This window comes from Uranotaenia lowii, chromosome 2, assembly GCF_029784155.1.
Source record: "Uranotaenia lowii strain MFRU-FL chromosome 2, ASM2978415v1, whole genome shotgun sequence".
Taxonomy (NCBI): Eukaryota; Metazoa; Arthropoda; class Insecta; order Diptera; family Culicidae; genus Uranotaenia; species Uranotaenia lowii.
In genome coordinates this window covers 175,747,845-175,773,531 of record NC_073692.1, presented here as the reverse complement: position 1 = coordinate 175,773,531, position 25,687 = coordinate 175,747,845, and the positions used below count along the sequence as shown (strand labels likewise).

Sequence of the window (25,687 nt, the reverse complement as noted above, 5' to 3'; positions counted from 1 at the left end):
ACGACCATTCGGCCTAACTACCTTTCGGCTTAGCATCCATTCGGCCTTGTGACCATTCGGCCTTACGACCATTCGGCCTTACGATCATTCGGCCTTACAACTTTTCGGCCTAATGACCATTCGGCTTAATAACCATTTGGCAAAATGACCGGGCCCCATGGAAATCAGTGTTAAAACAGTTTTTGTGGAATAATTTTCTTGAATTTATTAAAACACGTTTTTTAAACATATTAACCAAGATTCGGGAAAATTGTAGATGTAGAGTTGCATCTACCACCAGAGATGCAAATGTGCCAGATTTTTCAGGATATGCCTGATTTTTCGAGGCTTAGTCTGACAACCTGATATGCCATTGGATTTCCGTGATTTTTTAAAATAAGCCTAATTTTGCATGATAATTGCGCATGTAATGAAATTAGGTAGTAAAGAACTGCGCTCGATACCCTTGCTGAAGTGAAAGTGTGGATCGACGACCAAAAAAAAGGTCTTCACTCCGAGCGAAATTTCCGTTGCTTTGACGTACCCTGATTTTTATTTCACCACTTCCTGGCACACAAGCGGAATTTGAAATAAAGGATCTATAACCATCCTTTAATATTGTATTCATATCATTTAACTTCTAGATCAGATCATTAAATCTGAAATGTATAGAATTGAAGAAAGCATAGAATTCAATGCAAAAACCAATTATAAAATTGTAATCAAAACAACTAAAACTATTGTTGAAAGTATAAAGTTAATGATAAAGCTTTAACGGAATCTACCATATTTATAGTTGGATGCACACAATCATACATGGAACTGAAATTGAATGTTTTTTAATTGTTTTACGATTTATTCAATATGAGAATACATTTCAATCTACTAAATTTATAGTTTAATTGAAATTATCAGAAGACACTTTTGACTAGTGGTCAATATCGTAATTCTATTAAAATGTCCTCAAAGTCATAAAAAAATGAAATATTTTCTATATATTAAAATAGTTTTCACAAAGCTGTAGAGCACATCATTACCATTTTGTTTTGAACCAATTAAATTGGTCAGTCCGTTGAAGGTGGTAAAAATTATCAACGCCGTTAGAGTTTATTTGTAGTTGCTTGTATTACCGCAAAATCCATAAGTGCAACATTATTGCTTGTTGCCATTGTATTGTTGACGTTCTAGATGCGCTTTAGAGGCAATACAGATTATGTAACCCTAATTAGCCAGTTCGAAAAGAAAACAAAATTTAATTTCAAACTTTAAAAAACAAGGCGTATTCCAATATATAAGCCAGACGAAGTCGGGTACTCAGTCATTATTAAGTGAATGCCAAAGGCAAACAAGTGTTAAGAAGTTTTTTTTTTGAAAAAAAAATATGGATTTGGTCAAGCAGCTAAGCGTCCTGCTGCTCATCTGCGCTTCTTTTTTCATCTTCGTGTGTAACGGTGTGGTGAGTAGAATTGATGAAGGATAACATCACTGACACTGACCATCAGTCATCTCATAGTTTTAACATTTCTAAATTCTAAAGCTGGGGGATAAATAAATTCTTAAGCTATGATCATTAAGTATCCGGGCACTTTATTTTGGTGATAGCTGCGTTACTAGAGCTTGGATATGCAAAAATGTACATGGTAAAAATAATTTCGCACAATCGTCTTGGAAATTATTTATTGTCGATTTGAAAACTCATGAACTGTTGATTTTTTTGAATATTTTTTTTGGCCCAAATGGTTAAGAAGTATAAGAAGCCACTCTAGTTCAAACCAAGCATAGTAGTAGAACCCTTGGTATGAAATACCCTCAACTGTGGTAAAAAGTCTATGGTTATCGGGGATAACTTAATGCAGACCCCTTAACTATGCAGTAGGTAAACCCGTTTCCGACAGGCAAAAACTGTTGCCTGTCTGGTAGACCCTGAAATAAAAATAACAAATAACTAAAAATGAGCAGATCCTTGGATCGCAATTTGTGCAACCGGTTTTTATGCAATGTGATAGATGTGTTCAAAACAAATGTGGACAAAGCAAACCGAATTTGAGAGGTGAAATTCTCCGAGATGCCTTCTTATGAAAAGGTCCAACCAGATTCCAATTGGTTTTTCCAGGTGAATTTGTGTAAAATATCATGATTTTGCAAAGATTTTGGTTTTGTGGTAAAAATAATAGATCAATTCATGTCTGAAAAAAGTGTGCAAAGATAAAAAAAAAAAGAGATTTTATGATAAAGTTAGACCACAGCAAACAGACAGGACACTCGATTTTCATTCTTCGCAAAGCGTTTTTAGCTCTTAAAAAGCTAGGCAATGGCGCCACCAGAGGCACTGCATTCGAATGAAAGATTTTCGATCATGGTAGCCTTCCGTTTCTATAGTCTCCAATATCGTTAAATTCAATAACAAACAAAGCAAGTGTCACGGCAGGACCAAAAGAAAAAAGTTGAGGTTCCTGTTGTTATTTTTCACGTTTTATAAAAACGTTTTATAAACGCGTATTTAGAACGTATCAGCTTGATTTAATGGATTTGGTAGGATTCGTTTGTTATTTATGCCCCCCCCCCCCTCCCCCTCGGAATTTTCAAAAAACCCGAAGGAGAGAATAAATAAAGTTTGAAGTATATTATGTAATTTAAAAAAAAATCAAATATCCGAAAAATTACAAGACCAAACAACACATTTTGGAAGATGGGAGTTATTTAACCTTTTATATTCTCGATTTGATTGAATTTTTTGATATAAAAATTACTTGAATTATCGGTTTCAAGCAATGATATAGTATGCAATTTTGTTGCATACTAGCTTCTGTGCAATTTATTCCAATTTATCTTTTTCGCATTATTTTTTATTATACCCCCCCTCGCGATGTTCTAATCAAGGTCGCCGAAATAACAGAAAAATCTGTAATTTTACAGAATTTTGAGCAAATTTTCATCACAGAATCTGTGTCACAGAACACAGAATTTTGAAAAATTCACAGATTTAACAGAATTTTTGAATTTTGAATGGATTTCCAAAATTATGATGTTTTAGTCAATATAAAATTATGATGTTTTACCTTGAATTAAAATAGTAGATATGAAATTTTAATTTATTTTTCAAACTTAAATATAAAAAGACCCAATTTATCATGAATTTTCTATGAAATTAAAGGAAAAACATCGCAGAAAACCATCACAGAATTTTTGGGTAAAATCACAGAAAGTCAATTTTTTTCTCAAAAACACAGTTTTTTTTTCGGCAACCATGGTTCTAACTCCGAGTGACAAAAGAAGGATTTGAAATTAGTTCCGGCTTTATAGAAACTTGACTAATTATTTGCAGTAACGGGACCAATATTCTCAAACCTTCGAATTTTCACTTTAGGAAATAGAAAATTGAAATAATCCAGATTTGCGATATCGTGCAAGTTATGTCCCTCAAAAGCTACCCCATAATAGAAAATACCAGATATTCTGTTCAAATATCGAAGCGAATGCCTAAGCATTCACGGGTAGCCTTGTGTAGAAGAAAGTAATTTAGTGAAGCTGTTGGCTTTTCAGGAGAAAACCGTAGAAGGTTTGTGTGAATTTTGATATTGAATTTAAATTAAATGGATTTTACTTCTCACTGGACTAAATATATAATTTAAAAATACAGCCTGTCTAAAACTGGAACACACAAAAGTAAACGAAGTGTTGAGTCAAATCGAGCGCCCAAGCAACTTGTCGAAAGTTCCTTTGAAGAAGTTTTCACGTTTGTAAATTAGTGAATATTGTTGATTCACCGAATTCTTTGAGGCGCTACGGCAGCGGATGCAACTCTAGAAGCGGCATCACGTACATAATTGTCCCTCGCAGCTAGTAAGCTGGAAGAGTTGCTGACGAAATGTGCAAACGCTTCGGATGAAAATAATTTAGTGTTCACTTATTTTTATATGATTTGTGCTTACGTAAGAACTTTAACTATACACACTACACACGACGTATTACAGGACACGACACATAACGTCGTTACTTAACGGAAAAAGGATATAAAGTTACCTTTTTATCGACCGGTTTCGGGCTCGATGTTGCCCATCTACAGGACGATGTCCGACTGATTACACAAAGGATAATTACAGCTCCAGTTTCATACTTAATGTAGTATTCGTCGAACGCAATTTCTCATTATGCGGATTTTTGTTTGATCAGGTTGAAGAGAGGTGAAATGATCGGCGGCTCGTCTTCGATCATCAACGGTTTTTCGGCGGTGCTGATGAACATCGACTTCCAAGCATTCAGATGTGATGTTTTCCGTACAAACTTCTTAAATTTGACCTTTTTCCAATCGACGGAATGGTCGAACTCTGTTGTGTGAGCGGCATCACTCGATTCATTAATTCTCCCATTCTCAACGGCATTTTTGTGTTCTTTGAGACGGACTTTGAATTTACGGCGAGTTTGACCGATATAAATAGCCGGGCAGCTGCTGCATGGAATTTCGTAAATTCCGGATCTATCCTCCTCAGGAATCTTGTCTTTAAGCGAGACTAGACGATCCTTGAGGGTGTTTCCACTCTTGTATGCGGTTTTTAGACCATGCTGCAGAAGAATCTGGCTGATTCCGTTAGTCAATTTTGGATAAAACGGTAGACTAACTCTTTGCGATTCTTCTTTTTCCGGTGTTAGTGTTGTTGCATCACTCCGGTGCTTTTTTCGGGCGTGCTTGTGAAGAATGTTACGAACGAAGTCATTGTCGTATCCATTCACAATTCCTGCATCAAAAATTTTTTGCTTTTCGTCTTCAAACTCTGGCTTTTACATTGGAATATGGTATAGTCGGTGTGCCATAGAGTGGAAGGCGGCTTGTTTTTGAGCACCAAAGTTATTTGAGTCGACCGTAATATACCTGTCAGTTGAGGTTGGTTTCCGGTAGATTCCAAACTTTATTGTGTTGTCCTCTTTCCTTGAGATCAGCAGATCAAGGAAGAGCAGTTTTCCCTCAACTTCTTTCTCAACCGTAAATTTTATCGATCTATGCTGATTATTTAATAATTCTAGTGTCTGTGGGAGGTAGCGTTGATTGAAAAAACACGATGTGGTGTACTCTCGGGCAGATAAAGGTAATGCAGTTGTCATCATGAACAAATCTGACTATGATAAGAAAGTCCGAGATATGATAGCAACGGGCCATATGAGGAATGCATATTTAAAAATGGCAAATCAAAAGATCCCCTCAATATTCTGATCGAGGAAGCCAACGCCGCTAGACAAAAAGTTGCTCAGCTCATAGGTGATGTTAAACTTGAAAGAAAATTCCTCGTTCCAAATCCTAAAGTAGCCTCGTTATACTGCTTACCTAAGATACATAAAAACCCTATTGCTATGCGACCTATTTCCTCCAACATTTGTACACCCACGGAAAAAATGGCAGCGTGGTTGGTTGAGGAAATGAAGAAATATCCGGTGAAACACGGCAAAAGTGTGAAAAACTCGGTTGAGTTTGTGGATCATCTAAAAGGATTCAAAGTGCGTCGAGGCGAAATTTTGGTCTCCTTTGACGTCTCCGCACTCTTCCCCAGTGTCCCCACTTCCGATGCCCTCCATCCGATGCCTACGAAAACATTTGGAACGCCGCCGAGTTCCTCCCTACCAGATTGAGGCCTACATAACTGTCGCAGAAGTGTGTATGAGGCAGAACTACTTCATGTTCCGGGGTAAGTTTTACAAACAGACCTTTGGCCTCAGCATGGGGAGCAAACTTTCCCCCCTCCTGGCAGAAGGATGCAGGAATTGTGAATGGATACGACAATGACTTCGTTCGTAACATTCTTCACAAGCACGCCCGAAAAAAGCACCGGAGTGATGCAACAACACTAACACCGGAAAAAGAAGAATCGCAAAGAGTTAGTCTACCGTTTTATCCAAAATTGACTAACGGAATCAGCCAGATTCTTCTGCAGCATGGTCTAAAAACCGCATACAAGAGTGGAAACACCCTCAAGGATCGTCTAGTCTCGCTTAAAGACAAGATTCCTGAGGAGGATAGATCCGGAATTTACGAAATTCCATGCAGCAGCTGCCCGGCTATTTATATCGGTCAAACTCGCCGTAAATTCAAAGTCCGTCTCAAAGAACACAAAAATGCCGTTGAGAATGGGAGAATTAATGAATCGAGTGATGCCGCTCACACAACAGAGTTCGACCATTCCGTCGATTGGAAAAAGGTCAAATTTAAGAAGTTTGTACGGAAAACATCACATCTGAATGCTTGGAAGTCGATGTTCATCAGCACCGCCGAAAAACCGTTGATGATCGAAGACGAGCCGCCGATCATTTCACCTCTCTTCAACCTGATCAAACAAAAATCCGCATAATGAGAAATTGCGTTCGACGAATACTACATTAAGTATGAAACTGGAGCTGTAATTATCCTTTGTGTAATCAGTCGGACATCGTCCTGTAGATGGGCAACATCGAGCCCGAAACCGGTCGATAAAAAGGTAACTTTATATCCTTTTTCCGTTAAGTAAGAACGTTATGTGTCGTGTCCTGTAATACGGCGTGTGTTATGTGTATAATTTAGTTTTCCCATGTTTTAGTTTCAAATGCCTTCAAAAATATTAGTTTTTTGACGATGCCCAGTTTTGCATCAGGTCAGCTTGTACGAGTCACACGCGTTTTTTTTATTTCGCGTCCCCAAAAGTTTTGTTAAAATTAAGTTTTAGTTACAAAAATGAAAGTTAAACGACGAAGAGGTGCAACCACCACTGCGGTTTATCATTGGAGTTATTACCGGAAGGCAAGGGGTTATTTTTTTCAATAAAATTGACAAGGGATTTCATTTAGAGTTCCTTTCCGAACAAATGTAGTGTTCCCAGCTAAACAAAAGGCAAACAATTCGTTTTAAATGTGTTATCTGTTTCGGTTATTTACACTTATTAAGAATTTGCCGCAGCCCGTGGCGTAGAGTATAGCCTTAAAGTCTTCTAAGCTAACGGGCAGGAGATCGAATCCCGGTCACGGCACACATAGAACACTTTCTGTGGGTTGGTGGTTTTAGCATTTGTGAGATGCTAGGCTTCATATCCTCGAAAGATGTACGCTTAGAGTTAAGAAAAAAGGAATCTCTTCGAGGAAACATCAATTTTTATTGAGATCCTATTTTTATTTGCGTTCGTTTAAAAAAAAAATAAATAAAAAATAAAAAAGTTCTATCAGCCGTTGTTTATTCAAGTCTTTTTTTCTTCATGTCGTTTTGCTCGAGTTCGGCCAAGTTTCTTCTGTCACGTTAAAGGCCAACCTTCCAAAAGGTGTTTGAAAGGGAGGAATGGTGACATCTGAAATGATGGAAATGTGTTGCAAATACTTTTTTGTCTGATTAGTGGAGGCAACGATATTGTTCTCATGAATCGTCCAAAATTCTATAGAAATCGCATTTCTAGGTTCATGCCTAAATTATTGCACCTCACGTAACTTTTGATCTCATCGATAGAACTTTTCGAAAACTTCAGTTATACTAACTTCATATTTCAAAAATCACTGTGCAAAATTTCAATAAAAAATGTAGCGTAGTTTCAGAGATATTGCAGTTTGAATGAAAAAAGTCCAAAAAGTCCGATTTTCGTAGAATTACTGTTTCTTAGGCCACACAAACTCCAGAAAGCTCATATTTTTTTATATAATAGTGTGATAGTTGATCTATCTAACGCAAAAAATTTGGTCAAAAAATATCATCAGAGTAAAAAGTTATGGCAGTTCAAAGTCGAAGTGACAGTGCGCGTGCTTCCAATTTCTATACAATTATGAACGGTACTGTAGTTTCTTCGACAAGATTTGTTACAAGTCAGTGATTAGGTAGTTAAGTGCCCATAAATTTGCCCCAACGCCCAGAGCTCCATTATTTTCTGGTTGGAACCTGTGTACTATTTGTGGCTTGCTACGATTGCTGATATGTAGGAAGAATCTGGAAAATAAAGGTTCTGTAAAAGTAATAAAATTTTGACAAGGACCTGAGAAGAACTGATGTAGATTTTCAGTAATAACGATTGGGATAACCAGTTGTCTGCAAGAAATAACCAACATGAAAACATGAAAAATCTTGCTTGCTGTTAAAAGTTGGATTACCTGTTTGAAATGCTGTCAAATTTTGGAAGTTTCGGGTGAGATCAATCCATTTTATTTTCCTCATTTTAATTTAACAAATACATTGGCACTTTATAATCAATACTGATGTTATGAAATCGCTTGGTACATCTTTGTACCTGAAAATGATCACATTTTCATATGTGATGAAAGAAATTAGAGAAACATGAACTATCAAAGAACGAAAGAACATAAGCCGTAAATATCATGAAAATTTCGAAAAAGATACAACGGCTCACCGACAGGACTTGAACCTGCAATCTCCGCTTCGGTACAACGGCGCGTTAGCCAATTCAAAACATTGGCACTTTATAACTTATTTAATCATGAGAAGCGTTTGGCAGGGAACTCTACGCTTCATCGTTCCTGTATCTTTTGTGTTTTCATCACATGGTTGCCCTGGCCGGAGTAGTATCTGCAATGCAGGAAAATGAGGAACGCAAGTTTTTCATTTTCCAGGATACATACAAGTTTCGGCCATGTTGATGTAAGAAGAAGATAAAGATTCTATCATATCAATGTGTGTTCATATTTGGCGCTGAAATCTTTTAGAATGGAAAATTTTTAAGAATTTCGGTGCGATATTAATAATTTCTCTGCACTTTCAAAGACTTTTAGAAGTCAGATTTGCTGCAAATACCTGCTTTGATAAATACTTTTGTCCCATGTTGTTAGAAGCGCGCGCTACCTGCAAACAGTACAGTTGTCGACCGTTGTTTGTTTTCGATGCGAAAAAAGAGATTTACTGTCATTATTTCTTTCATAACTCTTAGAGGTGATATTGGCCCACTTTGGTGTCTTCAGATGAAAGCATCATAAATTGGGCTATACAATGAGATTTTTTGCAGAATATTCGGTGATGCAGACGGTACTTTTAGAAATCATGTAAATTTTATTTTAAATTTTTCATGTTAAAGGTAATTACTTAATATTATATTCCGAAAGCTGATAAAATTTCAATGTGATTTGATGTGCTATTTTATGACTTTCAATGAAAAAAAAGAGAGTTATGAAGCTTTGAAAAATGCTTTTATTTTAGTTTCAAAATAATCTTACCACTGCGCACTGCTAACTCGAAAAATCCAAAATGTAAGAAATCTGAAAAAATACATGTGTCATAAAAATGTACCAAATTTTTGATTTTGGGGAAGATCTGAAGACCCCCTGCGCAAATTGTCAGATAATAAATAAAAATCCCCATCTGCCGAGCAATCTAAATAGTGCATGCTTATCCATACTTCGGCAAAACTGCGGTGAACCCGTTCACCCATGGTGGATTACCAATATACAACATACATACATGATTTGCCAGCCCACAAGCGGATCCACAGTGCAAAATTGTCTTAAATAAATACATTTTTTATTGCTCGCCAGATTCAAAACAAGGTTATTTTGGTGAAATTTCTGACCAGCCATGCGTGAAATTCGACATATTCTTATATTAAAGGCAGCAGTATGCATATTTTTATCAATAATTTTCCCTTGCAGCTAACCTTCACACCCGGGTTGGGAGAAAATGGATCACCTGTTACCCCACCACCAAACTTTTTACCATACGGAAGCAATATTGGAAAAAGATCACCTGTCGCCTCACCAGATTTTGCTGGGCGTCCCACTGATAATTACACCCCTAGTATACCTAATATAGGCTGGGTTGGAAAAAGATCACCTGTCGCATCAGCAGATTTCGATGCACCTCCTGAAGATCAGGTACTGGCTTTTTATTTACAACCATTATATCTCAAGGATAAACAATAGCGCAATAATAATTGTTACGTTTTTCATAAATACTTTTTCCATGCAGCTAACATTCTCACCAGGATGGGGCCAGGGGAAACGATGGGCTTCTGCCGGATCACCAGATTTTGGTACTGATGAAGATCAGGTACGTATTCATTGACTCTATGCAATCATTTATACTCCTCTCTCGTACAGCGCCAGAATGATGACGATAGGAATCATACCCATGATGACAAAGGTTTCATTTGAGAGAAATATCATACTGTAATCGGACATCTCAATTGGTGACGGCTCTCTCTCCCTGTTGCGCTGGTTGCGCTAGGGAGTTTGTCCAGAATCTCTTGTCTCGTCTACAAACTCGTTTAACTTCTTTTTACTGCCTTTACCATTGCCAGCCTCAAGGTTTCATCCAAAACATCCATTCACTCCTTCTTTTTCCACACACTTTACCGATAGTTCCATGGCTCGTCGTGATGAAAGCATTTTTGATTCCTGACCACTACTGGTGTTTGGCTGTTTCATCTTCCGAGGCTAGGGATTCAAACTGTTGAATGAATTACATTTTAACCGCTGTCTGGTCAATGTGATTTTTTGTTCAGCAAACTTGGAATACCTGAGTGACCTTATGTGCAGGTCGATGACGGAAGAGTTATCCTCCGACCCCGTATTCGCTCATCTTCCCAAGGCTGTGGCATCATACGATGCGCTAAAGGTCTTTGCTCATTGCGTTGAAGTCGCCTACTATTCTCAAACCACGCTGTTCAGTTGGCTGTAGATTTGCCTTTTCTCCTGCCAATCGGCAACGTCAGTTGGCGTTTAACACTGGATCAGCAGAAAGTTAGAACTCTTGTTCTGAATCTGGCCTCGATCATTCTTCGTTCATCGGTTCCAATAGGCCCGTTAATACTGTCTAAGTCAGAGAGACTTAGACCCAAGAGCAATCCCCCAGTTCTTGGTCCAGAGCCACGAGAACTGGTCCGGGGTGGGCACTACATCGACCTCTTTTTAGGCGACTTGACAGGCTCTCGACAGCAACGGAGGCCTTCGAGGGCTGTCTCTGGCAAAGCAGGGACTTTCACTGGATGCCAGAAAAACACCGGTCTTCTAATTTAGTAAGTAAGTAAGTGTATGGTGTGGTGTGTAAGCCAGCTGGTGCTGGAACGCTGCTACGACGAGACTACATGAACGACCAGGTGGTTTGACTTGGCCGGCTAGTATGCTCGATATTGGATGGCATGGATACTGGGTCCACAGATGGTCGATCCTGCCGCTGACTCAACCTGCGGTGAGCTGGATGGTTCGGTACACTCGGTATGGCGGACTAACCAATCCTTTGTGCTTCCTGATGGAAGCTGCACCTCGGAAGCCTGGCCTAACCTCACTTTGCAGTGGCTTTCAGCATAGGGAATAAAATGAGTCGTGTGACAATTAAGCCAGGTTAGCGAATGTTTCTTTTATTAGTTGATCACGCAGGTGGTAAATCCTTTTTACGGATTGAATTCCAAGTTACGGCGAGCCACCGCATCCCCCCAGTATGCCTTCGGGTCCATGGGTGCAATTGCCCAACTCATGATACTATGTAACCCTCGCCATAAAGTCCACCTGGGGCCTCTGGCGATAATATTTACCCATCCGGACCTGCATCGAAGACTACCCGAGATGGGTACAGAGCTTAATCGGCTTAAGAGCTCATCGGCTTACTCAATTTCAAGTCAAAACTCCAGCATATATACCCTGCCTCTTGTTACGATTCAAGACTAAGGACCTCTTCTCTGACGACCCGAGGTCCGGCCTTTACTCGTTACTCGAGGTCTGCTTGATTTCCGCGACTATCGTACGCTCCGGCTGTGTTCGAGACCAGGGCTTGGTAAGGGATCGCATTCTGACTGTGACTGCGTGAACGAACGAATGTGCGCCGATTGACTTTCACAGTCATAAGCATTCATTTGAATGCGAAACGGTCGCAGTCATTCTGCCGTTTCTTGACTGTTTGTATGGTATTCGCTGCTGCAGCTTTACGAGAGATGATTTTTTTAGTCCTTCATTCTACCGCTCCTCATTCATACCGAAGGTTGCAAACAGAGAGTTTGAACGAATGGAAGCGGGACTGCGATTCTTCCAAGGTTAAGGACATTTTTCGCTCTCAATTTTTCTCTCCGGTCGTAACATTCGTCGTGTGGCTCGTGCTGCTACTGCTAGCCCCTACCAACCAACTAGGTAAAGCGTATGGAATGTGTTGGTTGGGTTGGGTGGAAAGTTTGTATCACATTTGGAAAAAATTCTGAAGTAATTTAAGCCACTCTAGAACAAGCGATTTAATTATTTTAAACATGATCATTCAATGCATAAACTAATGCTTAGTTCTTTTAGAAATGAGATGCTGATAGCTCATTTCTTAGTAATTGGACATTCAAAACTTTTAAAGCATTATGTCTTGATGATGCATTTCTGGAAGTGAAGTTAAAATATAACCATTAGACCACTGCAAAAACGACTTTTTGTTCCCATATGTTTTTTCGATGCCTTTTTGGCCACCAAGCATCAGTGCAAAATTTGAGAGAATTTGGTAGATTCCTGAATTAGCGCAACGCGTTTCAATTTTGTATGGATATTTGTATGAAAAAAAATTCACATTAAATCGTCCATAAAATTCAAATAAACTCGAAATAAACTCGGTCTTTAAATTTTGGTTTTGACAGTTCTTAAGCTTCAAAGTTATAAACATTTCAAAAAAAAAAACTGAATCCATTGAAAAGCATTTAAAAAGGGCAGACTTTGCTTGCTAGAGCTAATTTCATGAAATGTTTTTGCAAAGATTATAAAAATCAACAAAAATTTTGGCTATTGCAAAGCAACTTATTGAGAATTTTTATTCTCATCGTACGGTTACACTGCTTTCAATTAAGCAGTCAAAAAGGCTAAAATTAAATTAAATTATTTTGAAACAAAAAGTTTGTATAACATTCAATATCTTTACTGGGGAACAAGTTACGTTTGTGCTTTGTTCACATGAATGTTACTGCAAGAAACAAGGAATATTTTTCATCCAAACCTATATTTTTAGAAACTTGCAGTACATCTCTTGGAGATTTTTTAATATTTTTTTGTGTTTTTCCATATAAATATCCATACAAAATTAAAACTCGTTGCGCTTATTCAGGACTGGATGGATCGCTTCAAAAAATTTTATTGCTATTTCTGGTAGCAAAACCAACCAAAAAAAGTTAAGGGAGGTGTAAAAATTTAAAAATTGGAAATTTCCATACAAGGCTTGCAGCGGTCTAATTAATAACCATTGCCAAAGACTCAAAACAGCAATTACATCAAATATAAATCCAAAAATAATTCACTATGATTTTCATAATGCATTGCACCAAAATCATGTCTTCGGACGCGTTGAAGAGAACTGGTTTTTTAAAGAATAGAAAATTTTACACTGAAAAATAATGAAACCTTTTAAATATGAGAGAGTGGGGAATCATGGGTCACTATTTTCATTGTTCCATACCTTTTTTATTATAAAAGATACAATGAAAATAAAAAACTTTCATTTAATCAAATTTTCATGGTATCATTTATTTTTATTTTTTAAAAGGTTTTTTTTCAGCAAGTTCGGACTGTTTTTTGAAGAGCTATTTTGTAAAACGGTGGGGAAGTGTGGGCCACTAAATTCAAATTGTCCAAATAACATGCAAAGTTTATCAGTTGACCCAAAACTGTGCTTTCATAATTCATTTCGTTATTTTCAAGCAATTTTAGATTAAGAAATACAAAAGAGAGTTGCGTATGATCGAAAAAACTTAAAAACCTAGCAGGCGAACGTTTTGGCAACATTCCTTACATATGATGGACAAAATATTTTTTATAACTCTTCATTTGGCATAAGAATACTTTACAGAAAGGAAAATCGTAATTTAAGTTCTAAATGTGTATATGAACATAAAAATATAGGTGGTCTAAGATACCCTACAAAATGTGGCCCACCACAGCCATCAAGCTATGATTTGCAAATTGGTTGCGTTTATGTGACTTTTTATTGATGTTTCATCAAACATTCCTTTTCCACGTGAAAAAAATGACAAAACTAAGATCATAAGCGTATGAGCATATTTTTTATGAATTTAAGGTTCCCGATCGATGCAATTTGCGAGTGCTTTTTTTAGCTTGATAAATAAAAGAAGCATATGATGCGTACTTAAGTCAACAACATATAGAAAAATATGCTTACGCGAAGCAACGACGATGACAGTTGGATTGAAATTTTTATCACAACACACACACACACACACACACACACACACACACACACACACACACACACACACACACACACACACACACACACACACACACACACACACACACACACACACACACACACACCTGAAATATTAAAACATGGCCCACGTTACCTCACTCTCCCCTATAAAAAGTAAGAAAAAAAACTTAAATTAAATTTTTATCATATAATGTAGAAGTCACTCGCACTCCACACAGAACTGCTGCACCGAATAAGCATATTCACTTCTACCTACTCAGTGACTGCGGTTTGACTGCCGAGGTGAATGTTTTTTTCGCAGTCGTTTGACTGCAAAATGACCGTGGACGGTAGAAGCATGAATGGGGTTTGAGCAAAGCAGGACGAATTGAACGAGAGAGGATTTCTTAGAGCAATGGAAGAACGAATGCGTCACGAATGCTCCCAGTCGGGTTTGAAACGAATGGCTTGCGAAGGACCGCACAAAAAGGAATGCATGCAATTGACTGAACCAGTGTGTTGACTGCTGATGAAAAAAGGGATCGCCTCAAGCCCTGTTCGAGACCACTGCAAGAGACCAACGATCTCTCCTCTAACGATTCGAGATCTTGGCTCCGCTTGGTTTGTCTCGAGGCCCTCTCCTCTTTGCGCGTCTGTGTGCCGAATCGAGAGAGATCCCGTCGGTTATGTCAACCTACCCGACTCGATCGGTTCATCCGACGGCGACGTGAGACCACTCTAGTCGAGAGTATACCGCGACGTGAATACTCTTCCCCCTACGAGTTCGACTGCGGAGAAGGTCTTGTCTTATCCCCACAGACTCCGTCGCAGAGGGCGCGTTCGACTCGGGTACTCCACGACAATAACGTTGGAGGTATCCTACACACAGACGAGCGACGTACCAGGCAGCTCGGCATACGCTGGTTAGCGAATGTAGAGAGTAGGGAGTTAACCTTTGTATAGAGGCACCTAATTTCCCATCTAATATAAGTGGAATCTTTTTCTTTCCACTAAGGTAACCTTTCTCGCTAATGGTTCCTTCACTTACCACGTTACACTTGTTGCACAATTGCCCTTTCGGTTTTAACATCGCGACGTCTATCGATCAGCGTTCTGGAGTGGAAATCATATTGTTCAGTTGGCTTTCGGACCATCATCTTAGGGTTTTCATGACCCTTTTCCGCTTTTTACATGCGCCCAATCGTTTACTAGTCTACTCCGCAGGTTATTTTTGAGTTTGCTTGGGTTTTTCTGTAGTCTGTCTCCGGGAGAAGTAACCTGTTTTTATTGACAGGAATCTGTCCTCGACAGGACTCAACTGGAAATGCATTTTTATTAAATTTAGAGGAATAAAAATAATACATTGATCACTTACAAATAGTTCTCCTACTAAGTTCCGCTATACTCGAGTGCCAGGTTACAATAGCAAACTGCCTAGCGCCTGTTTAGACTACGTTATTAGTAATTTATAAATCTATCTGGCAAGAAAAAAAATTACTTGGCAGTAGGACAATTTTAGCCAATTAATAAGCCGTTCAATAAGCCCCAGTGGCTTTGCCGAAAACACGCCTCAACAACGTAAGTTGGCGATTTGCTGGATCTGGAGGATTATTTAATCAGTATAAAAACAATGATATAAAAAACAACAACTTACTCAATGGAAAAGAATAGAACAGATACTTTGTCAACAACTTTAAGCGGTTAAATGACGCGAGGAAAAATTTTCTCGACCGTTACAAAGACGCTAACGATTTTCTTCGTTTCTTCTCTTTTGACGTTTATCGCACGGGATGAATAAGCAAACAAGTTTAAAATCCCAGATAAAAGAAAAAAAAAAGACGTTTATCGCCCTCTCTCTACACGCTCAAACTAGAAACCTAATCTGTGGGCTGTTACCATACGCCACGAGGCCTTTCAAATTGTTTCTCGTGGCGTATGGTATTGTTGTTAATTTGACCGTCGGGAGTCCCTCGTAACGACTGTTTCTTCCACAGGATCATAAACGAATGCATACGCACTAGACTGCCAGAAATTTGTATGGAAAATTTCAAGGTTTTGAAATGTTATACGCTGCAGGCTTAAATTGACCCTAGTCTTGTAGAAGGCCTCATGCCAAATTTGAGCCAGATCGAATCACGGAAAGGGATCGCTCAACGAGCCTAAAGTTTGTATGGGATTTTGAGACATTTTGTTCGGGAGGTCCATGAAAATCCAGTTTTTCATGAATAACTTTGGTCCCCTTTGGCCGATTTCTTTTGAAAACGGTTTTTCTTAAAGCCTAAACTACGACAAATATTTCATTCGAAGACTGCATTTCGATTCGAGTTAAGATAAAAAAAAGTTATTTAGCTTCAAAAATAAGCTATCTTTTTTAAGGGTGATGCTGCGTAAAATGTCCAAAGCAGTGTCTCTCATTAATAGTGCTGAATACCACCTTTAAAAAAGATAGTTATTTTTTGAAGCTTAATAACTTTTTTTTATCTTAACTCGAATCGAAATGCAGTCTTCGAAAGAATTATTTTTCATCGGTTAGGCTTTAAGAAAATCCGTTTTCAAAAGAAATCTGCCGAAGGGGACCAAACTTATTCATTAAAAACTGGATTTTCATGTTCCTCCCGAACAAATTTCTCAAAATCGCATACAAACTTTAGGCTCGTGAGCGACCTCTTCCCGTGATCCGATCTGGCCCAAATTTGGCATGAGATCTTGCACTAGGCCTAGGATCAATTTAAGCTTTCAGCGCATAACTTTTTCAAATGTCGAGTCATTTGGGGCACTCTTATACGCACTTATATAAAAACAGATCGGAGTGACGATTGACGATTGAAAGTGAAATTGCCAGGGCCTGATTACCACTCCAAATGCAAAGAATTCTCTCTTGATTTCAATCCCTTGCTTAAAACCCTACTCAAAGCCATTTTGAAAATAATTCAAATGTTGACAACTAACGCAGAAAAAGCTTAAAAAACTAGCACAACAATTTGAGTCTGCTCATGATTTTAATTTAAACATTGTAAGTCCAATTGATCTAAAACAGTTCCAATCGTGCAGCGTTTGAAAGCGGTCGCATTTCTCCGGTCCTGTCAATAGTTCGTCGCGCTGTTTTTGTTGATGCGAAGTATCCATCGAAATGTTTCGTTTAAAGTGTTGTTTAATTAAGGGACTGCCCAACAAACATTTTTGCTGATTAAAAACGCCAATTCTTTGATTGTATGCTGTTTTGAGGTGCTGATTGCTGTTTCAGCTTTCTGGCTGAAGAAAGAAATATTTCAGCGCTGTTTCAGCGTATAAGGAAGTTTTATTTCAAAAGTAGGGGAAAATTGGCTGAAGAATAACTCGTTCAGCCTTTGTCCAACCATTTTTGACACCTTCAAATTTGACAGCCGTCAGCTGTATAAGGGTAGCGTCGAAAGCGTCTTTCAGCAATATCAAACTTTTGTGTCATGACGAATCAAAATAATTATCTTTTGATTCGTCTAATGATTCGGAATTTCTCATTTGGCATGATAAAATGGCCTTGCCGGGAAATTTACATTTTATTCTCATAGCAATTTCAATTTCTTCATTTGAAATTGACCTTGGTTGAGAAATATTTTGGTCGCTTAAGAGCGACAGTTTTCTGTTTCTTCGCAGAATGCATGGTTGGTTGTGCCTTCTGCGGCATGAGACTAACAAGTCGTAGGTTCAAAGTTCGAGACGAGTTCAAATGAAGAAAAAATAACACGTGAGGGGAAAAGTAGCTGGCAAACATCGGACATACATCGGTCAACATTCTTTTTGTTTTTTTTTTGTTGCTCCGTCAATTGACGTTTCATGTGGTTTCATGTCATCTTTGCTGATTAATTTCTCCAGATCTCGATGTTTAAGGGCTGAACAGCAGCTTCTCTCTAAATTTGGGTTGCCTTCTTTCAGCAAGATAGCTGATTTAAAATTAGAACTAAACAATGTTTCAGCGGTTGTTCAGCAAAAAATGTTTGTTGGGTGGTGATTATTTTCGTTTTTTTCAATGAGTGAAGTGCATGAGATGAGGAAAAAAGTGAAATCGTTTGAAAGATATACAAACATGAAGGGAAAGATGGCGACCAAAATCTAATTTTCTAGCAGGGCAATTAATGAGTCCGGGCGGAACGGGATTAGTTTCCATGGAATGGATGCAAAATTTGGGATCAGAAATCGGTGTGGGCGTTGAATGTTCCTCAAATTATCTGGGGGCTGAATATGAAAGGTTTTCAAGTGCGAGAAAAGTGTTTTAATCGAAAACCGAGAGGCGAAAAAGAAGGCAGCCTAAAAATTGTGTTAAACTCTGTTTCCCATTCCGAGTCGCACCTAGGTCGGTTTGCATCATTGACACGCACACATCCGTGTAGTGCTGTCTTCATTGATACGGATACCATTAACACAGAGTGGGGGAGTGCGTTATGAATGGTGCCGGATAGAAAGAGAAATTTGTGGGAACAGGTGAGAGTGGTGAGAGTTTGGTGTATATGGAAACACGAGGCACGGTTTCGTGTTGGTTGCTAATGATGGAGACAGAGATGCCAATATGCCTGATTTTTCAGGGATTGCCTGATTTTTCGAGGCTCTGCCTGACAACCTGAAAAGCCATTGAATTTCCCTGATTTTTCAAAAAATGCCTGATTTTGCCTGATTTTTGCGAATGTGATGAAAAATGGGTAGTAAGGAACTAAAATAGGTACCATTGCTGAAGTTAAAAAGCGAAAATGTGGCTGAATGAAACCAATCGAAAGATTCCCATTAATTCATATCTTAAAAAGGGAATGAAAAGGAATCTTTCGGCTTTGATGCAGTAGAATTATGCAACCAAGTAGGCCCACAACACAGTAAAAATGTAGAGTGATGACCAAAAAAAAAAAAAAAGGTCATCACTTTTAAAGGAATTTCCGTTACTTATGTAGCCTGATTTTGCCTGATTTTTATTTCACCAGTTCCCTGATTATTGAAAATATATGTTGGCAACCCTGGATGGAGATGGATCCTGATGAACTCGGCGTGGACGGATATTCAGCTAAGTGTTTTGTTACTTTTATCAGTTTTCTATGTCTAGCTATTTCGTTTCGTTCTCTAAAATTTTTATTCTGACTGTAAAGCGGGCCATAGACTACACAAATTGGCCTGTACAAATTCGATGATTCCGCGTCGATTGTTTGATCTATGCTCGCCCACACACTATACAAACATATTTCACGCGAACACAAATGATTGCTGGCGAAAACAGCAACAGCAACAAAAAAAACCATCTCCACCCCGGCTGGGAGAATGTTTTGTACAAAATATTTCGATCCCGACCGATTTTACTCCAACCGTTTGGGCGCTTATTCAAGCAGTGCCATACACTATGCAAATCGTGCTCACAGCGACAAAATTTCATCGAATTTCATCGCATTTGTACAAATGTTGTGTAGTCTGTGGCCCGCTTAAGAGACTAGCTTGTGGTTGTGGTTGTGGTTGTTCAGATACATTGAAGTCCCAGTGTAGTTTCCAGAGTGGGATGCATCATTTTTGTGGGTTTTTTTCTACTGTGGCAGCAATGCTGTTCAGCGCTTTGAAGCGGGCCATAGACTACACAAATTGGCCTGTACAAATTCGATGATTCCGCGTCGATTGTTTGATCTATGCTCGCCCACACACTATACAAACATATTTCACGCGAACACAAATGATTGCTGGCGAAAACAGCAACAGCAACAAAAAAAACCATCTCCACCCCGGCTGGGAGAATGTTTTGTACAAAATATTTCGATCCCGACCGATTTTACTCCAACCGTTTGGGCGCTCATTCAAGCAGTGCCATACACTATGCAAATCGTGCTCACAGCGACAAAATTTCATCGAATTTCATCGCATTTGTACAAATGTTGTGTAGTCTGTGGCCCGCTTGAGATTGGAAAAATTCATACGGTTCGCGCTCTTTCCTGACACTTTTGTCCCAACATAGTATTAGTGATCTTTTCACAGATGGTTTTTCGGCTAGATTTTCCTGTGCGCGGGTAAATAAGGAATGAGACAAAAGAAAGCTAAATACTTTGATTGTTTTATTTTGAGTGCTGCAGGTCTCAAGGTGGTCTATCAACCAGATGATAGAATGGAGATCTGTTTTGAATGTTTGAATGTTTATCTTCTTTTTCATGAATGTTGCGGATGCTGTTTGCTGTTACCACTGTTTCGTTTCTAATGGGACGAAAAAAAGTGCTGTCATTTGTGTGCGTGTTATAAAATATTTATATTATACCGTATTCGTTTTCACCACCCGAAAGTTTTGCACCATCCACGCTGAAAACGAGCATGAATCGAGTTTTGCACTCTCCTTTGTAGGTGTGCGTGAAATCGGCAGTGTCAACAAAAAACATCAAGCTGTCAAAAATCCATTACAGCTGGTATTTTGTTTTCGTTTTACTTCGAAAATTGAAATGAAATTTACTTTAGTTGATCATTGTCTTTTAAACAATATGAAAATTTTAGCATGAATTTATGTATTATGGTGAATTGTTAAGATTTCAGATTTATTTTGCTTAGTAGATTCGCCTCTGGCTCTGATGAACTGCAATACCGGCTGATTCTGGGCGGTCTATGTTTGCTGCTGCTAGACTGCAGTTACCCCAGCTTGAAGGTTCCGGTATTTTGAACGTTTATTTCTCGCAAATCCTTCGTTCGAGTACCTATTTCCATTTAGATTACAAAAAAAAATTCTTGGAACTCGGATCGCGGAAGTCGGGGAAGAAAATTTTGCTAACAGACCGAAACGAACGAAATTCAAGCTCCCAATGCGGGTGTAGTATCGAACTACTGTTTTTGAAGGGCAACGGGTGGGAATCCGGGACTTAGCGCAACCGAGCATCGTCACCCTGAGGCACAGCTCGAAGCTTGCTGATAGCAGAGTAGCTTCGATGCAGCTGAACGCTTCTTGCTGTGAAGACCAACTTATAGGACCCTCCCGAACAAGAATACTTTTCGGTTTGGGCGATTCCACCAGTTCTTTGGGTTGGCCTTTTTGCACTCTGATTTGCTGCTCTTTTTCGGCATCGCCTGGAATCGATTGCAGCAAGCCTTCTGGACACATTTCTTCTTGGGAGCGTTGTTTGCTTTGGAACGTGCCATCCAGGTGAAATTCTCCGCCTCTGTTGGAAACGACACTGGTATTGAATCCGGAACAAGTTTCCGTTCTTCGGGATAAAAACAGCTCGAACGCAATTTTCGCGGTATAGAAATAAACCAACCAGCTGATATTTGTTTACATCGGGAAGCACGTGTTTTCAAAATTCATGATAGTATTGGTGAGAGCGCAAGCAACACCAAATATTTTCAGAGTGTTCCACCGTCCACTTTATGGTGCACTACCAGTGCACTACTTATCGTGAAAACGAGCATGAAAACGATAAAAAGTGCACTACCGGTAGTGCACCGGTGCACCACCACTTGAAAACGAATTCTCTATTAAATTCACAGGAGGAGAGTCACATCCACGGTGGCAGTGAGAATTTGTTTTTAATGAGATCACGAATACCATTAAAGAAATCGTTTAATTCTATGAACGTGTCTTGTACACAGGAAAAAAAATTGTTTTAAACGTACACTCTGAATTCATCAGACAACCATTATTAAAATATCTTACTAGTAGTATAGGCATCTAAAAACTCACATACAATTATTTTTAAATAATGATTGGATATAACAGTTGCAACGTGATAAAAAAGGGTTCATCTAATATGATTTAAGATTTCGGTATTTTTATTTTACTGCTTTAATCAAATTTTGTTGACATTTGTTCTTACCAAATCAATATTGATATTATTTTCCAGGACACTGCACGCTGTAATTTCATCAATTAGTCATAAATATTCAATAAATTTGGTAAAAGTGTTAAGCATGCTATATGTTTATCTTGATGAACAAAAATATCCAATAAAAGAGGCGTGGAATTTTCTAATACTTATATCTTGTTACATTAGAAAAAAAACATATGATATTGTACTGTGAAGTTATTTCTGTTCACATATGAAATATAACATCAATGATACTGGAACAAAGAGAGGTACACTGAAATAGCATTGTAGTTACAAAATTGCAAAAATTAAGTTCCTAAAACACTTCATTCGACAACTGCTTAAATTGAATCAAGATAGACATATAACAAAACCCTTATGCTCATTTGTTACATGTGCTCATGAACTTTTATTTTTCAGATCCGTATCCATTTTCAATTTTTATTATTAACATATCAAAAATAAAGAACTTTGTTTAGATCTCTTTTTTTTATTATTTAAATTATTTTGCTAGAGAGCGACAAAGCATATAATTTTATTGCGATTCAGCTATGAACCACAAACAATAATGTATGAATCAATTGTATATATTTCGTTACTGCATTTTTTTTTAACAATTTTTCGAATGTTATAACTTCACTAACAGATATTTTTTTTACTGATTTCTTTTTTTTTTCTTCTGATTCCATAAATTATCTTCATTGCAGCAGAATGTTAATCATTTTTTTTTTATCATCACGAAGATTTTTTTAGTAACTATATCAGGTATAACTGTTAATCATTTAAATGCATCCTTTATTCAACAACATCGACCTGACCTATACAACAAACGGATCTCCTGTTATTTGATAATATCCAAACTTTATGGCTTCTTTGTCATGGCTTTGAATTTAACCTTTATTTTAATTTTAGGTTGTGTATCAATAAAATCAAACAACGACGGAGACGATTCAAAAAATATTTTTTATATTGTATAGATATTATAATGATTAATCTTCTCTTTCAGCTATCATAAATATCAAACATAATTTGCGAATTATACCCGGAATCACAACTGTGAGTTACAATTTTTTATGTCTTGAATGGTATGTTTTGAATAATTTTATTAACGATTGGATCAAATATAAAATTAAATATTATCATATGAAGAGTTAATTTATCTTTTATTATTCAATACATTTCACAAAACAAAATTACTTCTTCATTACGTTACTAGCTGACCCAGTAAATCATTCTTTAAGAAATGTCTTTGCATGATCAAACATAGAATTGAATAAATAGAATATTTTTTACAGGCTATCTAGTGACATAGGCGATCTGGTGAATAATTTATCTATATGGTGCCTTTACTATAATGATTTTGTTTTCTCATTATTACAGTATTTATTGTTATAATCATTTTTTATCCTTGTTATTATTATTATTTGGTCATATTATTTTTTATATTATTAATCAATTTTATTTTATATTATAATTATTATTTATTAATATTGTTATGCATTAGTATTTTTAAATTATTATATATTTTATTCATTCATATTATTATATATAATTATTTATTGTCATTTAATTGTACTGTTTATCATTGTCATTTTTATGGGGTTGGTGGGATGCATCAGGGTATCAAACAAAGGGATTGAGCGCATGGGTATGTATCTGTGGCAGTACTACTCGTATTAAGTTCTCCTGCTGTTTGACGCGCTCTTCTAAAAACAAATCTTGGGGGCGGGGACTACAGAGACTTGCATAGTGAGTTAGTTGTATATTCGGCAATAACTTCTCGAGACCAATCGATCCTAACCCTTCGGATATCGTATGTTCCTCTACTTACGAATCCACTCCCTTGAACGTCTCATCCAGCAGTTATTAACTGGATATATGGTAACTTACGGTGACTTGTTGATGAAGCCTTAGCCACAACTGCGGTACAACCGTGCACCCAAGGTGGCTACCATACATACATACATACATACATGTAAGTCCAATTGATCTAAAATCCCTAGAATTTGATAATATCCTTTCTAGACCAACTGTATTTCAAAGTTCTTGCGAGATAAAAATTGATGAACTTAAATTGATTTTCAAAAAAAAAAAATAAACATGAAAGCTCCAGGGGAAGACGGGATTTTTTACAATCTTATCAAAAAGTTGCCGGAATACTCTTAAATATGTGTTAAAATTCTCTTATAAACTGGCGCCATTAGAAAAATAATTGAAAGAATAATTGAAGATTGTCTTATGAACCGAATGAGTAAAATAACCATAGCTTCTTCAATTTTCAACAGATTTTGCTCAACAACCACATGAAATTGTTGTTGTTTAGCCCGATTTTATCGTAGAAATTGCCTGTTTTTTTTTTACTAAAGTTGGATGGCATTTCCTAACTGGGATAGCATTTCTTCAAATCGATCGATGCGCACTCTGGAACCGATAATGCGCACTGTTGGAAAAATTATCCAGAAAACGAAATCGAGTGTCCAGTCAGTATGGTCAGTGATGTAACCATCGAGTCTAAAGCTGTCGATAAAACAAAGTTTTATCTAGAAAAATGCATTTTTATCTTTTTTCCATCATAAATTCACTTATAATAACAATTCTGTTAATCATACACAAAAATGGAGTCCAGATGATAGCAATTTTTTCAATTTTAATTTGAAGAAAGAGATTCCAAATTTATTTTATGCAGTCCAAGATATTTGAATCAAAGTGCAAGTAATTTTACTTATTTTTCCAAAATTTCGTATTTGGCGCGTAACTCATAAACTGTTCTACTGAGAATTTTTTGAATTTCGTTTTCGAATTCAGCGCCCGATTTTACATTCAAAATTTGGGTCGGTCAATAAAGTTCTACTATCTTTGAAACAACCTCCAGTTCATATCAGCTTGCAACATCGACATGTTTGTCATGAACTTTTTTTTTTCGTTGCAGCCAACATTTATAAACAAATGGGGTAACAGGATCGGCTTATGATCAGGTACAAAATCAAAAATATTGAAAATCTATCAGACTGGAACATATATATATTGATTTTGCAAACGAAATTGTAGCGTGTAAAGATAGACAATATTTTACATGAATATGTGCAAATTCAATTTTAAGGAAGGCAACACATTTCCTCATAATGCTACTTTTTTAATTTCTGTTTAATTTTTTATCTCGAATTTAAGGACAATGGGATTTCATAATATATTTTTTTTGTTAATGAATATAAATTGTGATTTTCTTCCATTGCAGCTTAGTTTTTTTCACCCTCCTCACAAGACGACTCCTCCATGAATTAGGTAATCTTGATTTCTTATACTTTTTTATAACAATCCGGTTACAAGGATCCTTAATTTTATTCACAGATTGAGGTCCACCAATGCTGGAATGAAGCCAGTAGTCTTACAAAACATGACGCATTAATGCTTGACCAATATTGAAGTCAACCAAACTTAATATCTCTGGATGTCATCAAAAACAAAGCATACAAGAAAAAAGTTCTAAAAAGTTTTGTGCAATGTAAAAATAAGTTCTTTTAAATAATTTATTATAATGTAATCATATATAATCATAAAACCTGATTGATAAGTTTATCACATGGCACAGTATCACTTGCAAAAAAGAACTGCCTCCGAATATTGCTGCTAACGGTCCTCTAGCAAATATAACTTACATAAAGGCGCGTAAAAAAAGTAAAAAATTGTGTTATTTTTTCATTCCTTCTCTCCTTTTCTCACTCGACGGATTGCAGTGAGACAACTTCGCTTCGAAAAATGACCCTCTAGGAGCCGGAAAGGAAGAGTCGGTCAATCTCGGATAAGAAGCGTGCTGACGCGTGAC

At 37.4% G+C, this 25,687-nt stretch overlaps 2 protein-coding genes across 5 annotated transcripts in view; one reads left to right on the top strand and one right to left on the bottom strand.

Annotated features, from left to right (window-relative positions):
* The window catches only part of LOC129745346 (crossover junction endonuclease MUS81), a 46,887-nt gene that overhangs the window by 2,997 nt on the left and 18,203 nt on the right, over positions 1-25,687 (bottom strand). The window contains exon 6 of one of the 3 annotated variants that reach the window (XR_008737116.1): positions 25,404-25,687. The exons of 1 other annotated variant lie outside the window; for it this stretch is intronic. The gene's annotated coding sequence lies outside the window, so the exon portion shown is untranslated. Of the gene's footprint in view, positions 1-25,403 lie in introns of those variants that run through there. One more of the 3 variants, XR_008737115.1, reaches the window with a different exon arrangement.
* Positions 1,307-25,440, top strand: LOC129745348 (uncharacterized). Of its 2 annotated transcripts, XR_008737118.1 has the most exons (6): positions 1,307-1,435; positions 9,574-9,795; positions 9,890-9,970; positions 24,794-24,839; positions 25,100-25,146; positions 25,213-25,440. XR_008737118.1 is itself a non-coding variant. In XM_055738368.1 (5 exons), the coding sequence occupies exons 1-4, from the start codon at positions 1,361-1,363 to the stop codon at positions 25,139-25,141; spliced, it is 420 nt and encodes a 139-aa protein (XP_055594343.1). In that variant the 5' UTR covers positions 1,307-1,360; the 3' UTR covers positions 25,142-25,146; positions 25,213-25,440. The 2 variants fall into 2 exon arrangements, 1 of the variants encoding a protein (XP_055594343.1); XM_055738368.1 differs by lacking the exon at positions 24,794-24,839.